This window comes from Athalia rosae, chromosome 1, assembly GCF_917208135.1.
Source record: "Athalia rosae chromosome 1, iyAthRosa1.1, whole genome shotgun sequence".
In the NCBI taxonomy this organism is placed as follows: domain Eukaryota; kingdom Metazoa; phylum Arthropoda; class Insecta; order Hymenoptera; family Athaliidae; genus Athalia; species Athalia rosae.
Window position 1 is genome coordinate 7208739 of NC_064026.1, and position 17492 is coordinate 7226230.

At 42.8% G+C, this 17492-nt stretch overlaps 2 protein-coding genes across 2 annotated transcripts in view; one reads left to right on the forward strand and one right to left on the reverse strand.

Moving 5' to 3' along the window:
- LOC105686079 (Kv channel-interacting protein 1) overlaps positions 1–17492 on the reverse strand; it is a 56562-nt gene that overhangs the window by 9072 nt on the left and 29998 nt on the right. Inside the window, exons 2-4 of the mRNA XM_012400678.3 lie at positions 2297–2366; positions 2152–2222; positions 23–295 (exon numbers count right to left, since the gene is read on the reverse strand). Of these exons, the coding sequence (XP_012256101.1) occupies positions 23–295; positions 2152–2222; positions 2297–2366 (414 nt within the window). The remainder of the gene's footprint in view (positions 1–22; positions 296–2151; positions 2223–2296; positions 2367–17492) is intronic.
- LOC125500545 (dynein regulatory complex subunit 5) lies at positions 2735–15811 on the forward strand. The gene is made up of 11 exons (XM_048653472.1): positions 2735–3051; positions 3758–4030; positions 4096–4287; positions 4395–4553; positions 4649–4787; positions 5178–5415; positions 5620–5775; positions 6236–6350; positions 8316–8503; positions 9332–10957; positions 15299–15811. Exons 1-10 carry the CDS (start codon positions 3005–3007, stop codon positions 9505–9507), a joined length of 1683 nt encoding a protein of 560 aa, XP_048509429.1. The 5' UTR covers positions 2735–3004; the 3' UTR covers positions 9508–10957; positions 15299–15811.

Consider the following 17492-nt stretch of genomic DNA (forward strand, 5'->3'; position numbering starts at 1 on the left):
GAGAAGATATGATATTTTTTACCTTGAGACAGCTCTCGATAAACTCCTCGATGGTGATGACACCGTCCTGATTAAGATCCAGCTTTCGAAATACTCTGTCAAGTTGCTCGCGGGCAACCCTTTCTTCATCAACTTGATGGCGTCGTCCCATAAGTTCGTGGACAGCCGTTACTACTTCCCCAAGTTCGCCCCGGGTAATGCAGCCGTCCCCGTTGATGTCGTATAACTTGAACGTCCACCTCAGCTTCTCGTATATACTGCCCCTCAGTAGAGTGGACAGCGTAACCAAAAGATCCTAGAAACGGAGAGAGGGAGAAATGATGATATCGAACATTTTTTCAGAAATCGCACAGCTGCACACTCATGGTTCTGGATAAATGACTCGAAGAACGGAAAAAAAATTAACAATTATACATTCGCGTTCTCCCGGGAACCGCCCGTTTTTCGCTCAACGTTGCAGATGATACATAAAATACAACGTGAGAAAATTCACTTCCCAACGGATATTATAAATGACTAATCTCAAGTTTAATTATTAAGCCCTGCAAAGGTTCTCGCGCAAATTAATTTAGGCTTGATGATAGATGGAGGAGCTTACGTCAGCATAAATCATCGAATATGGGTATATACTATATATATATATGTACCTTGGTCGACTTATCGCGTAAATACCCATTTGTATTTAGGTATGTACATACGGACTACGGTTACGCATAGCGTGCGTATCATGATATAGATTTCCAATGAGAAATTTGCCATCAAGGACTTTATCCGGAAACGATTATTTCCACCCCATACCCTCCTGCTTTCATATATTCCGTTTTATCGAAATTCAGAGCCTGTTTTTCTCCCTTGAAGAAAAAAGAAATACAAATATATTCGAAACGAAGAATCCATGGGCCATGTACGCTGGCTTCTCGCGATTTCTCGCTCCTCTCGTCTAATGTGAGGTCGATCGAACTACTTGAACGGGTTTCAGAGTAACTGGAACTTGTACATTACATTTCAAGTGCCTGATCGCTTCGCTTATAGTCGCATGATTTTAACGGCGATAGATAATAGCCTAACATGCACTGTGAATATCGATTCCCTTATCGGGGGATTAGCAGCGGGTATATTACTGCTAGGTGATATAAATTCTGGGGGTAGAAACGGTAGGTATTATATTAGGTACTGCAGAGATTCTCATTCTTTGATATCGCTGTTATCTGTTCGTTTGAGAATTTCGCAACGTCTCTAAGAATTCGTTTCAAAATCGTGTAACAATTCACGATGACGGTTCGGAGATCGATTCGTCATCATCGCGGCGCCGCTGACTAAAACTTTCTTATCAGCTTTGAAAGCGTAATTTATTTACTTCCATTTTACCTCTCCGCACCCCACGATTATATAATTGCGTTTCCTACGGTATTAAAATTGATGCCTTGCTAACCACAGGTTATACACTTGAAGTAAATGTTAATAATTCCTTCGGACGGTGCCCGTGTATGGGATGGGTATGAAATATCGTCCTTGAGTAAAATCGACGCCGCTATTCGTAGGGGGTTGAGAACTATTGCGTGGAAAGTAATCCGCTGTACATGTATACTGTGTACGGTGTTATACCTTGGCTCTGTTCATCCGATGAACTATAACAAAACACCGATCCTCCTTTGGCTCGAATTCTTGCCCTAGAACACGATAGAAGTGTAGGTCATTTATCGCCGCGGACTATTCTAGCCGCATCGCGCATAATCGTTATTATTGTTGAGATAATTCGGAAGTAATGGAAACCGTATACATCGTCGTACGTTTAATCGGCGATCTTTTCGTGGATTTAAAATATTTTCCACGTTCGTCGCGTTTGCCACTCCTAAAAAACAAATGGAAACTATTGAAACGCGTACCTACGCGCGTACGAATGTATGTTCAGTTAATGACTACGTATATTACCCTATGTGGGAAAAATTAACGAGCAAGGGTAAACGGAAACTTGAAAGACACGGCGAGTCAGACTAACTCGTATAGGTATAGTTGACGTAGGTCGCAGGGAGAGAGAAAATGGTGTAGGATCACGTACGGACGCATTTATGCATGTATGCAGCGTCTGGGGTTGGCATGCATTCCTCTACATGTATACGTATGGTAAAAATAATTCCGATTTCGAATTACCCTGAAGCTGATGGCTCCGTTGCAGTTAACGTCGAAGGCCTTGAACACGTAGTGGGCGTACAGGCTCGAGTCTGTAATTCATTTAATCATACCCCGTTAACTAGTTGGTTAATTATCGGTGAATTTTAATTCAATTAAAACTCACTGCCGTGCGGGAAGAACTTTGCGTATATGTCCTTGAAGGAATCTTCGTGGACCACTCCTTCGGGACACTCCTGTAATAAGAAAAATTAACAATTGATCATCGTCAATTTTCGAAGTAATTTCACTCATGATAATAACATCATCCGCAGAACCGTAAAGATGAACATTATCATGGAACTACGCAGGGTGTAAAGAGAAAGGGAAATAAAGTCGTTATCAACTTTAACAAAAGCATCGTCTTGCCGATACGCTTTGTAAATAATGCTTTGGTCTTTTTTTCTCCCTTTTACCCCATACAATGTGATAATGTGACTTTTTGCAGTATGAGGGGGGGTAAGCGCGTTAATTCTCTTGCGTGTAGGCCATTTTCGCATACAAAATTTATTCTTTACTTCCGCATCTGACCTGACGGTCTTTCAACTTATTTACGGGTCATTAATATCATATAATAAAGATGGTAATGCGGTTGTGTATTTAATAATTTATTATTCATTCGCAGGTCATCCGGCCATAATCAACGTAAACATATGTGCATTGTGAAAGTCAATCGCGTACGTTTTTGAAAAGGGTATCTGAACACAGTCGAGAATGTGAGGGTAAAAATTTTTTAAAGTTACTTATCACACATCCATTTTACAGATGAAAAAACTCTAGCTTCCCGACCCCTATTACTCCCGATTCGAACTCGAGTGAATTTGAATTCAGAAAAATGAGGATACCCTACACCATAACCAGGAACGTCTTCGAAACGTACAGGTAAGTAACCACATTATTTCTCCGCCAATTCCATTCCGAACTTCTCTCTTTTTCTCTCTTCGCAAAACGCGTGAAGTTGCAATCCTGGTAGAATAAAAATTCGTACGTGATGGCGACAGGACATTTTTATCATTTCGCCATATCTTTTTCTCGCGTCAAACTCTCGCGCCGCACATCCGCAAGTAACATTTTAATACGGAGAAACAGCGAGAGACTTCAGTTCAAACTCTTTCTCCCCTCTTCTTTCCATACTCCGCCGACACTCTGGGCATAAGCATTCTTCCCTTGTTAAAACTTCGACCAATTAGTCCATACATATGTATACGTCTGCGTGTGAAGAATGCAGACAAAATACAACCCGAGAAACCCTCCACGGTACGTACTGCGAAAACCTCTGGGCGCGGGCTCGGAGGCAACGCGGTAGACGAAATAAGGGATAACGGGATTCGCAGGATTTCTTGGATAGGAATATTCAGTGACGCGTTCGATGTGTCTGGAGAAAAATCGGGAACCGCTGAAGTGACGCTGGAAAGTTTGAGAAAATTTTCAAAGTTTTACCGCGTACATAACTATCCATCGTCATTTGCGTCTATCGATCCGTCTCAGTTTGTAAAGAAGACCTTTGCATAATGTATACGACGCCCCGCGGACGCATCAACTTCCCCGATCCGGGAATATCTATTTTATCTATTCACCCTGTTCGCAGATGTTCGCAACAATCCATCCTGCTTCCGAGCGAACAAGGAAGGACACTGCGGCCGGAAGATGAATCGTGGGACAACAATATCGTCCCCGAGTTAAAAGTCCTCGCGATACACGTCCTGGTAAATCAGTGGGAGAGTCACCCGATTCTTGATGCTCTTCCTACCGCCAGTGACCGTGATCTGCTTTTGGAACTATTGCCAACAAAGTTACCATTTGAATTGATTATCACGTGGATACCGGACGAGATTTTTTGGAAACGTGCCTCTATGGACAGGTCAATAGATACCAGCTTTCGAGTCAAGTTTGGCCATCGGCTATCAATCGAATTTCTATTTCAAGATGGGAGCACAATTACCCAAACGCGCACGGTGGCTCATGGCGTCGGTTGTACGTCGAACGTCATTTTTCTGAATACCTTGAAACCCTTTCGCCGAACTTTTTCAAGGGTCAACAAGAGTCGTGTTCGGAATTGATGAAGCTCTGCAAAGATTACATATTCACTTTGAGAGTTCGCTCTCTGATACCCAGCAGGTAAATTGGATCTGAATTACAGAGAACGTCGGACATTTCCAAAAGATCCATTCGCTGAAAAACTCGAGTGCGTACTTTTTTCCTCAATAAGAAACTGAACATTTTAGTTTATCAACGGACAAAATGGCGCAGGTGACATCGGATGAAGACTGTCCAAACCACATCCCTTTCGACGAAATCGTACCGTTCCTCCCGAATCTAACCGAACTCTACATCAATTTCGGGCTAATTTACATGAACGCAGGATTTGATTGGAGAGATTTCAAGTGAGCTTTTTGTTCTTCGAATCACAAAAACCGTATTCGCATCATGAGATCTCGATGTTCGCAACTGTCGGCAATAATCGAATCGAATTTCGTAGGTTTTCAGTTGAGGATTGCAAGAATCTTGGCTCTGGAATCAAGAACTGTGAGAGACTCGCGAAATTTAGTTTGACCAGAAGTAACCTCGATTCGCACCGGGTGGCCGCTCTTTTGCACGGAATGGCTGTAAATAATACGGTAAGAAAATCGTGATAATTTCCAGCAATTTTTCCAAGTTATCCGAGTACCCTCGGCTAATCTTTATGAGAAGTGATTAAATATCGGCCAAAGTGCGATAATACATTACACGTGAAATAATCCGCTAATAATGCGCGCTGACGATACAATTTAGTGGCACAATTTTAAATTCATTATATTCTTACTGGATTTTTCAAATTTATTACGTAACGGAGTTTTCTTTTTACCACCGATAAATTTTCCACCGGACGATCGTTGCGCTCCGTCTTATCACCAACACCGGTGGAAAACTTATAGCTGCAGCTACGTGTCGATCCGATGCAATCCTCTTTACGAGTATTATTAGCCGCAACGCTAACGCTGTAATCGTGATAATCTTTCGCTCTCAAGGTCGTAGAAATGGACCTTTCGCACTGCAAGCTCGGTGACGCGGGTGCTCAAGCTATCGGCGAGTATCTGACGATGAATAAAAGGTTGCGTATACTTCATCTGGCGAATAATTACATCGGAGCTTCCGGAGTGCAAGGGATCGTTTATGGATTGCTGCAGGAATCAGCTACCCCGTTGAGAAGTCTGAATCTCCGGTTGAATCCCATAACGGATGAGGGGGGCGCCCACATCTGCGCGTGTGAGTTTATAGCTATCTGGATTTATATAAATCAATTCGAAAATCCAAACCAATGCAATTTGGAATCTACTCCGCGGTGGGGATAATTCACCTCCGCTCACTAAATCTTCCATCCAATTCAAGGCTGTGCTCGGATGGAATAAGATTATACTGCCTCGGTACGTTTCGCCACGAAATATATTACTCGTTTCATTTTACCAACAGTATTACTGCGACACCAGACACTCGAGAATTTGAACGTCAGCGGATGCAGTCTGACGACCGAGGGTGGAATAAATATGGCGGAATGTATAGCTTCTGGTTACTTAAAACTTCCATCTTTCAACCTCGATTTGTCGAACAACGAACTAGGAGCCATCGGTAAGAAACGGATGAGACAAAACCGCGAGTTCGTTTTTTTTTTTTCAACAAACTGCAACGTTGTTACCCGGCGAGATAAATTACGTCTGCAGTTGCGTCTGTCATTTCACCGTAACTTCTTCCCGCGCACATTCTGCAGTCGAGGGAATCGAATGACTTGTGTATTCCGTGTCGTCAACGGTTGCGCTCGCTCGATCTGATCGTAAACGTTTTTCAAAAAAGACATTGGTGCGGTTTAACGAGAACGTGCACAGCGTCGTTGATGTATGTGTACGGCTTAGGTGTACGTGGCGAAAATACCACGTGCAGTTAGTCTGCACGATCCTCAATTGATGTTACCAGCCGGAGCAGCGGTCGGAGCGTCGCTACGTGCGATCCAATCAATTGTGCGGTAGTTGCAGTCGGTCGGCAGCTGGATGTGTCGAAAAATAAGTCATTCATTTATTCGTTATTTTTCCAGCTGGAGAGGCGTTCGAGGTTGCCGCTTCGTCGTGTAACATCGTCGTGGGTCTGGACATAAGGATGTGCAATTTTTCTAAGAAGTCCGAGTACGCGATCAAAGAGACAGTGGCGAGGTAAGAGAGTATAATAATGCCGGCGACGAAACGCGATACAGATGCGAGTAGCTGGCTCGTAACCAGCTGCTGAAACCGCTGCATTTTCTCACGATCGCAACAGCTCACTGCAAAACGGCAACGCTCAGAGTCCGGTTCTGCTTTATACCTATACTTCGTGAGGGTATGAGTATCCCGCCACCTTATATGCCCCATAACTATATACCTTGAGGAGAAATGAATTTTCTCCGTTCGGTTTTTACGACGGAAAAGTCTGCGCCCTCCAGACGGAATCTTCAGGAATAAAGTTCGTAGATCTTGAAAGCGACAGCGCACAAGACTATGAATCCTCATCCTTTTGGCGGAGGTCCAAATACCCTCGCAAAGGTCGCAGGGTTTCTTCAACCTTTTTTGAGAAGACGATTTTACGCACGACATAATCAATTACATCGATAAATATTTAACCAGGATCGATAGGCCTGAGCGGAAAACTATAACGGGCGCAGATTTTTTTTTTCTTTCGCAGCAATCGCTTCGGAAGCATACGCTCAGGGCATATCATATCGCGCTTTATTACCGATATCCATATTAAATTATTAATTTTTGGAATATCGGAGAAATTTTATATTCGATACAAGCTGATTCGTATTATCCACCGGAAATTATTTGCTGTAGACTTTGAAATTGTGATTCTACAGTTTGAAATCCTAGCGTTGCGGCGGCACGATCATCGTAATTATCGAATCGATTGACGCAAAAGCGAAAAACAATGTTCACCCGCTCTCCATTCACATCGATGTAAAAGACGAAATAAAATACCGCGAGCTTGTTCGGCTCGGAATTTTCCCAAGTGAACCTTTAAACTATGACACGTAAATAATAAAGTGAGCGAGTTTGGAGTCGAGCCATAAGCACCGCGGGAACTTCGGCCGCAAAGTGCACGCGATAATCGTCATTGGTTAAGGCAAAAGTATGTAGGTAGCCGAGGTAAGCGAAGTCCTTGCTGCATTTCATAATTACATGTTCAACTACCTTTATCAGACTTTGATTGCCTAATTACTCTCCAACGGCGGCTGCGAAAACCAATTAATAATTTCATCGTCCTGCGACGTTCTGACGTAATTCGCGGGGAAAATGATAATTGGAATGTCAAACAACCCACATATTTGCATGAATTCAGAGCCCGATGAATTCTTCACGAACAATTGAAAACGTTATTATCGTTTTAATTGAACTCAATTGTTCCCAACTGAGGTGAAACAATTACTTCATTGTTTTAAAATTCGATCACCCGCTACGACTCGGTTCTGGATAAAATTTCTAATCTCATCTCGTATTTATATCTACACGTTCTATCTCAATTTATATCGACGTCAAAATTTTCGTTTGCCTTTACGTCTATGAGAAAACACAGTCGAGTTATCCTACAATAAACATGTACACGCGGTGGCGAATTTGTTCAGCTGGGTCGAGAAATCGTAGAGAATCGTTCGCCTTCTATCCACAAAATATATCCACCTTTGGAAAGCTTACAGCTGCGCCGTATGGATTTTGTTACGGTATTATACTCTTATCTGGTTAGTTTATGCATACGTATAAGCTGCAAATATCGGAACATATCCTAACGAACGGAAAACCAACATTCTCCCACCCTCGATGGAGCTAGGCTGCTCTTATCTTCCGAAGCCAGTCCTCCCTCAGGTGCACTAATTACACAACGAACCAACTCTGCAGCCGAAAGTTATTCGTGTATAATTTTGGGATAAAATTCGGATACATGGAAACCGCCGCTTCGCTCTGCTCACGCGAAATTCCTACGTGGTTAAAATACAAAGCGGGACGTTCGCAGTTTTAAATGACACGAACGTTCGACTCTATCTATGCCGTGCGACACGTCGAGAGAATATCGAACTGTCACATTGCGAAGGCCGAAGAAAATCGGAGTGTGAAAAATTAATTGATGAATGTTTTTTTTTTTTTGTTCAGGAACAGAGAATTTCACAGGCAGAATCGACAGCGCCAACAGTCCAGCGGAACGAGTTTAAGTAGTGCGTATCCGCGTGGGGTCAGCCTAACGGTGCCGCTGGCCTATTCTCCGCTGCAGATTCCGCCGGTCGTTCCGGGTCCCGGTAGGTCCCTGGAAAATCTGGGATCACAATCGAGAATAACGAGAGGTGAGATCCTTCGTATCAGACACTCGATTCCTCGACTCGGGTCATTTATTTTCTGTAAACTGTAATAGCCATGGTCTAATCTCGGTGTAAGTATACTACTCGGAGCGTTCTCCGATGCAAGATTCGCTTTATCCGGAACGGGAAGTGCCGCGAGGTGTGGTAGCGGAAAAAAGACGAAATAATAAAAAGAAACAAACAAACTAACTGAAAACCCCCGATATCCTTTACCCCGTGTAATTTTGTTGGATCGTTTAAGGGAAACAGAGAAAGGAAAAGAAGGGGATTATGTGGACTGAGAGATATCGCCGGAGGCTTTTAATAATAATGTTGTAGCCCCCAGTCACGTGAAATATCTTCTGCTGAAGAGCTCTGATTGCTTCTTATCTTGAGTCCGGAATTTCGTTGGCTCGCTTCGGGACTGCAGCTATACATATATTCGCGGGTTAATTTTTTACGCTGTCAAAAAGTTTTTATTCTCCTTTACCCAGCAAGAATCGGTTACGTTGTTACAAGAACCGTGACCGTGCAATTCCACCTTTCAGAATATAATTTAGTATCTCGCTTAGCATCACGCAAAAGTGCAATATCCCCATCGCGGAACTGTACGCTCCACGGATAAGTTTCCGAATCTCTCAATTTTTCGCAACTCTGCACTTTTCCGCCACCGAAGGATAAATCCTTTCGATGCACGCCAGCGGCACGCTACGTCCTGCTGCTCTATTCATTTTAATTCGCAATCGGAACGGATCCTTTCTTCCCATTACGGATTCCCAGATTCATTTTTCTACCGCAAAGAAATAGGAAAATATTTCAACCGATGTGTTTCAGATTCGAAAAGCGACGATGGCTTTAAAACCGCCTGGAAATTGTCGCGTGCGAATTCGCTGAGTAAATCGAGAGCTGGAATTTCGTCCTCGAGCGTCTCAGACAAACCCAGATTTTCGATAACGAACGAAGAATCTGCAGCATCCGAAACTACCGCATCGAATAATGCGGTGTCATAATGTGGAAGGTGAGCCTGGTCGCGCCGATGACATGGATGCTGAGAAAAGTCCTCCTTGAAAATCCTTACGAGGCTTTTCCAACGGTTCGATAAAAATTCTTTGAATAACAACTTCCTCTGAATCCGAAACAAAGCTTCTAAACTTGTATTCGAATCGTACGAACGAATCGATTCTTTTGATTTTTTTTTCCTTCAAAAAGTATAACACTAGTTTGACTGACAATGAGTATAGTATAATTGAGTTTGCAAGAATTTAATTACAGGACGAATATTTTTTTAACGGTATTGAATATTTTCCACCGCGAGGATTTATTCATCCCGTACTTATGCAGGGTCGAGCAAACTTCGCGCTAAACCATACATTATACATGGAAAATTATAAACCGAAGCTTGGAAGAACTTCTCTTACCCAAAGTACATTTTACTTGATCTTGCTCGAGAAAAGTAACAAAGTGTACTTCATGAATTTCATAAAATACTTTACGGTGAGTTCTCTGGGCACACGTGAAAATTTTCTTCACTCGTCGTATGCACAAGAATCTTCGAGGATGCGGAAAGTTATCCATCTCAGATTCACGCTTGATAAATTTGTCGATTCGTTCACATTCGGTAATCGGTCACAGCCTCATCGTATCGCGATCGGTTCGACTGACGTCAAAAGATATTCCATATTCGGGTGCTCTACATAGGCCTTTATGGAAAGTAGCCACGATAATAGAAATTTCGGTTTCGCACGGCAGTTCAATTTCATATTCGGTGTGGAGTGTCTCGAAAGAGCCGAGCAAACGGAATCCTTACGGGTTTGTAGGTTCGCGACGTGTTTCCTTTGACACAATTAATTATACCTGTGTGTCGATGCATTGTTGCAGTAATTGGGACTTGACTATTCAGTCATTTATTTATTGAACTATTCTTTCATCAGAATGAACAGCCTATGCGAGAGTCTCCGACGATATACATTTATTGAATTTTTTCCAAGTTTCTATCTTTTCCACGCTTCAACGAATCATGACGACAGCGGTGAGTTTTATTATTTATCGGGCATGCTCGATATTTGCATAAATCAGCGCCTTCCTTTGTCTGAAAACAAAGAGGCGCGTAATATAAACTTTTCGTATCAACGAGCGATATTCGGAGTTCCGAAAGTAAGAATCGCTTTACGGAGTATTTGGAAATAAATCAAAGATAGAGAAGGAAAAAAAGGCTTCAGCGCGATCCGCACATCATTCACCTTGCCGCCATTCTTTGTTCGACTATTTTCTATTTAAATCACTGTTACTCCACGTGCAACTGTATTGGCAAACATTTATATCGGCAAATAACACAATATACGCGACGTCACCAAGAGAGCTCATCGTTCGAAGGGAGAAGCCAATTTCGTTGAATAGTGCGAGGCAAGTTGTCGCGGCCTCCGTGATGCGCGGTATTGGTTTTCACTTCTGTCTTTTGCGGTACGTATCTGCTTCCATTTTCCTTCTTTCCTTTCTTTTTTTTTTTCTTTTCTTTTTGTTTCCTGCTTTTTTCCCTTTACGAGACGAATACAGACACTCGCCTTCTCTTTATCCATTCATTCTCCCGCTTCAGAAGTTGCGGCTCTGTGTTGTTTTCAAAAATTCCAAGGTAACTCCAGCGACCTAAACTATCGGTATAATTTTGGAGCGATGGAATCGTTTTCTCGTTTTTATTTCTACTTTATTCGTTTCATTCAAAGTCTCTCTCGGAACGTAGTGTGGCGGTTTTATTTCGCGGGCGTCCGCGCGCTGCGATATAAATTTCTATGATGGCCTTAAAACATTTTTTATCGGGGCGTACGGGTGTGCATAAAATCATAGGGTATATCGAACGAAAAATGTCTCGCTCGTGACGACGCTACGACGCAAGGAATCTTGAATCGAAGAAATAATCGAATCTTCGATCGTCCGTTTTTAATCATTATTATTTGTTCTCTATTTGCTTCCAAACGTGGCGTAATACTCGATATTTGGAATCATGCGTGATGTATTTGGGGAAGACGTATATTACGCGGATTTCGAGGTATATAGTCGCGTTTGGAGTGAGGCCTGAAATTGTGGTTCCCGAATGTCTGATTGAAGTATAACATCGCGTGCCACCGTGCGCAGCCTGTAGCTCGCAATCCCTGGCCCACAATCCGTGTTCAATCTTTCGATGCCCGAGGATTCCCTTGGCTCACTGACCCACTGGAAGTCAGCGATTGCCTTCCTTATAATATCGGAATTATTAGCCCCTGCCCATTCGGCGAGATATCGACTTACGGTGTATCGCGACTCACGCAATCCATTCGTACGTAAGTACGTACGTGCATAGGTATACGTATTATAACGACGGTTCGCGTTCGTCGACTACCGCGCGCCGTCCAGCTGAACGCGAGCTGCACGGCTGTAAACGTGTTCCATCAATTATTCACCGAGAACGTGGAAGTCGATATATGCACACCGCACGTCGCAACACATCAATATTTTATTCTAAAATGCTATACCGCTATCGCTGCGGTCGTATACAAGTATCGCTACGATATCCACCTCCGATCCACTTTAGTACAATTCGCGCGATACCCCTGTAAAATCTTCTTTCGTCGAAGTCGCCTTCATCATTTCCCGTAATTACCCTCTCTCCGCGAATAATATTCAATAAGAGCGTATCCGATTTCTGCCCTGATCACGCATCTTCCGCAGATCCGATCCGTCGTCGGTATGAGGCTTCCGGATCCCGATGTTAAATGTGCGCCGAGGTTTCTTCGCGCAAAGTGACGACGATTCGCTTGATCAGATATTTGCTCGTTTCCGTATCAGAAAAAAAAAACGGCGACTGTAATTGCGATCGTTGAAATTTGGGATAACCGAATCGCGATGTGTGTATACCGCGTATTCGCGTACGCGATAGTTTTACAGGTGTAGTTATGACTCCTGTCGCGGGTCAATCGATTCAAATTTTGAATACCGCCTGGGGAATATAATCAGCGCTTGGTAAAATGTACGGCAAATATGTTTCGAGCGCACATCACGTCGTTAAAATAGATTATTTATATACCTTTGTGTATATTTTAATAGCTAATTGTCGCCGAGGTGCGGCAAACTACGTCGTATATATAATTGTTCAGCCGCCGTTTGAACCGCCGAAATTCGAATTGTCCTTCCACTTTTCGTTCCACGCTATATAAGTTAATTGGTGTAAAACAGTGATTCGATTCTTACGCACGACACAAACGTAACCGGGCGGCTACTTATATTCCATCGGAAATCTCCGGGGTTCCGAGTATTCGACAACGGGTATAAGGCACCAACTATGCAAATGAAATTAGCGCCGAACGTGCTACGACATAACGTTAAGCGCTGCATAATAAATTCAAGTAGCTTTCTGTCGTTGTACGTTTTAAGTTATATACCAAGCGGCCATATATGTACACAGACTCATATACCTGGTCTGACTAGGATCCTTGTTTAATTAGATATTCATTTGATAAGAGCGCCCAGTGGCCGGGAGTGGAATAATTTCATTGTTTTAGATTAGATTACGAGTTCCAAATTCCATGCGTGTTTGCCGGAACGCACAGGTATACATACCTCTACCCACCTCGCAGCGTGGCGTGCACGCATGTGAAATTTTTATTATTTCACTTTTTTTTCCAAACGTTACAGTTTCACCGAGTATAGGAAATGTGGAGAATTTTCGATTCTGTACGCGGTGGGATCGGGGTTCATTTTTACTCAGCTCCGACCACTTCCTGGCTCGCAAAATCTTGGATGAATGGCTGCCCGTCTGGCTATACATGCGATTTAAGCTGAAGGATTTTTTGCGCCACCGATTCGATGTCCTAATAAATTTTCTTCGCCGGTGTAGGGAAATCAAATTTATTATCGATTCGGTCGACGTGGCAGAGTATAATATTACCTCGTATGGTACCTTATATACATATATATGTACGTGTACATACATACCTTTACGTCCATCAAGCGGGGCGTTCGGCGCCATGACTCGCGCTAGCCGTCGAGCTTCGAAAAAGCAACGTTAGCTTTATAGCGTTTTATAGTTATATCTAATATGAGTCGGATGTGACTTTCTTCGCTAGGCGGAAAGCAGGCTCGTATTCCTGACCTATCTCACTTCCTCACCGGAATTACGCCGTCACCTTTAGTAGACTCATTTGAAACCAATTGAGGCTTTCGTCCCGTCGGATTTTAACTTTTATAATACCAATATTAATTGAATGTTACAACGCGCGCCCGCGGTGCTTGTTATACGCTGCAGATTTCTCGATCACCGGGGTGGAAGATAAAAGTAAACTCAACGAGCACCGCAGCGGAGATAATGGCTCAGCGGGTTCGCGAGATAATTATTATTGACAAATCTCTCTACCCATATGCCGTAATACCGTAGGTAGAAATAATTGCACCCGTAATTACCGCGACTTATCATCCGACCCACTCGCTAACTACCACCCGTGATCATTGCCATTTTTATCTCTACTTTGCGACCCCGAATTATCTCGTACTCGAAGAACTTCTTCCATTTGTCAGATAAATTTCCGTCTCGGTAAAAATCGCCGACAGAGTATGAAAATTCTTAGAACGTTTTTTTTCCAATAAGTTTGGATTATTTGAGATTTTTTTCAGCTTTCAAATAATCGAGAATTAATTAAACAAGCGAAAGATCTACAGTGAATCATTTTGTATACCCAATTTCACAGTTTTATCGAAAAGATTTCAGGTGAACATAAAAAGCAAAAGTATCAAATGAACGTGCTTTCAGTTATTTGGTATCAATCGATACGGCGGTGGCGTTGAAGCGAGAAAAAAAAAGAGAAAATACCAAGTAATGGCCATACCCCGAATAAGGACCTTCCTGTGATGTGTAGCGTACCTATCAACTATTGCGTCATAAAATTCTCGGGGTTGAAAGTATCCCTTGAATATTTTCATGATGAAAATATGGCGACACGTTTGTATAAATAATGCGAGTGGCGGAGTCACGCACCCTCGTACTATAAACCGTACGTAGCTGGTCTCGTGATTATATCCGATTCCAAATAAACATATCTTGCGATGGAAATATTTTAACACTGACCTCGCAAGTGGATCGTATGAAAATGTATTTTCTTTTTTTTTTATTCTTTTTTATTCTTTGCTCTTTTCTTCACGCATGCCAATGGCTTAACGAACTAGTTATAATTATACGAGTTAGCAACCGGGGGTGGGCGCCCATCACGGTAGGTGGAGTAATGTTCTCATATACAATATATTTTGTGTGCGTGTGTATGTAATGTACCATTGATACACGTATTCACAGCGTACATACCTGGTTGTTAGTGTGCGTAGAGCTACCCCTATCTATTATCTAAATGTTTGATGCGCGACTCCCGTTTCGCCGGCGTGTGTTTCGCACCTGCCGTGCCCGCTCCGAGTAAGAGGTAATGATTTCGGCTCGAAAAGAGGGCAAACTACGTACGTGTGGTGACTTTATTGGCTCTATACCCAGCTACGTAGGTACCTTGAGCAATCCTACCGAAAAAGGGAACGATGGTCGCCGAGGGAAATCTACTTATTATAGATACATATGCGCTGCATGTATACGCGGCTAAGAAATATCGCGGATTGCCAAGTGCCGGAAAAATTGCCCCATTATTTTCCGAGCAGTGAATTTTTCACAGTCATTACGTAACGCCTTTTATTATCTCTATCTCGTCATCCACTTTCCCTTTCTTCGCCACTCGCACTTCCGCCATTCTTTTCACCTCTTTCTCTTTCTCATTTTTATTTTTCATTTCATTTTTGCAGCCTGCAGCTGTGCCTCGCCACTTTACACCCGGAGCGGCGTCGCAGCCCTTCGAGGTACTTTTGTTCTACACCCAAACAAATTGAAGCTTCAAAAATTTACGGATTCTACGTGCCCGGCTGATTTTAAGATTTTCATTTCCGAGGGCGAGTATGCGTGCGTATTGTACCGTACGAACACCGCTCCCAAATGGTACTGCGGAGGGAAAAATAAAAGAAGCTGAATAAGAACCGGGAAAAGAATAAAGAATAGCACTGTACACCGTGGTATCATTTGCATCGGTATACCCAGGTTCGGATAACGCTTACGAAAAACCGAGCTTTGAATCGCACCAGTTTCGTCTCTCGGTTTCCAGTTCTACAGAAATCGCACTGTTTTCCATAATTTTTCGACTTAACTTCAGGGGCGCCTGATAAATTATTCCGAAATCTGGGATTTGCATTGCAATAGACGCCTCTAGTTTTACCTTTTCCCAGTTAAGTACACGTATAACGCTTTATGTGTATATCTATACATTTTCCTCGTTACACCTTCTAGCTGTTTCTCTTTTTCCACCTTTAAATAATGTAGATCATTCTTGCAGTTCAAGTACGTAGAAAAAAAACGAAGTCAGGGATTTCGAATAACTTGAGCTTTTCACTTCTGCAAATTATTCCGCGCTTCGTTTGAATGATTGAAATTTTTCAGCGTCAAATTCGAGCGAAATAAATCTGCTTTTTTTTACACAATCCATCAGAAATAATTCGCAAGGACGTATATACGTGTACGTGTACAAGTTACACACACGGTATAACGCGCAACGTGACACGAAGTAAATTTTACTTTTAATGCTACGCGTCGCAACTGTTTTGCATAAAATGCTTTCTCCATGCAAACTGCGTGGTTGTACTCACGAGATAACGTAATGCGCTTTCGGTTACATTTTCAGGAAATATTTTAAATGTAAAAGCAACGGCGGTATCACCGCCCAGCTTCGACGCCATGTTCGTTTTTAGCTACGGTGTAAACACAACGCGATGTTCGCGATTTTGTATCAACATACCACATTGAAAAGCGCGGATAATGTTAAACGGAATATATCCGATTGATTCGGAAACACTTTCGCCAACGAAGAAGAGCTCGTTAACGGCATACGTATGAAAAGAAAGATTCCAGGCTAAAAAAAAAAACCGTAGATGAGATACACTCAACTATAAATTCTACTATACTGAAGGGTGAAGTGCTCGACGTATCGTTCATTTTTTCTGGCGTTAGAATGAAGCTCAAGTGATCGTACTTTAGCGATTAAACTTCATCGTCATCGACGATACGTTGAAACTCCGTCGGGCGTTTCAACGTCCGATTGAAAAAATGCATTCGAATCGTTTCGTCGTCTAATTTCCGTCGGCAAAGGGGCCTCGTTTCAACGAAAGACCAACACCGATTAAGTACAGAGTATTAAATACCGCTCGTTGAATACTCTCCTTTATTCTTTGTTCGCTGCAAATAATTGTACAGCTTAAAAGCGTAAATTTTACCCTATGTATAAACCTAATATCGCAGCTGTACCTCGGACCACTCCAGGAGATAAGCTCTTCGTACATCGCACGCTCCGATTTAGATTACATTCGCATCTATAGAAATCCGCATACGTTTGTGGAACGCACGACGATGAGCTTGAACAAGTCAATTTAGCATACAATGAATTATTTGGCCCACCGTACGTACGGTGAATTGATTTCGAGTCGTCACGCGTGATTTGAAATCTATGAAGTTCAATTTTTTGTCAAAACGACGGATGAAGTAACGTTATACGCACGTAGATCTTTCGAAGGTAACGGAATATTAATGCCGTGGGGAAAGTCAGTCAATTGGGTCATTGCGTTACCGGGTACCGTCTCGGCGTTGGGGTTATAAAGACGGGGGGTTGTTAGTGTCCTTCGAACTTGAATTTAAATTGCGTATTTAGTGTGCAGTAGAAATAGCTCCGGGCAATAGTCTGTCGAATATCTACATAAGCTACACCACAGTCGGTGTAATACTTTGATTTTTTTCCCCCTCCGCGAGTGCATGGTTTTGCGAGACGCAGGATCCGATGGAAATTCACCTTACATATTCAACGGCGCGATCATATCTTCCCCCCAGAGGTCAAGTTTACCGGATTGTAAAAGAGGTCGCCCGTATATCTCCCGTCCTCCCAGAGCGGTGCGCAGGAGG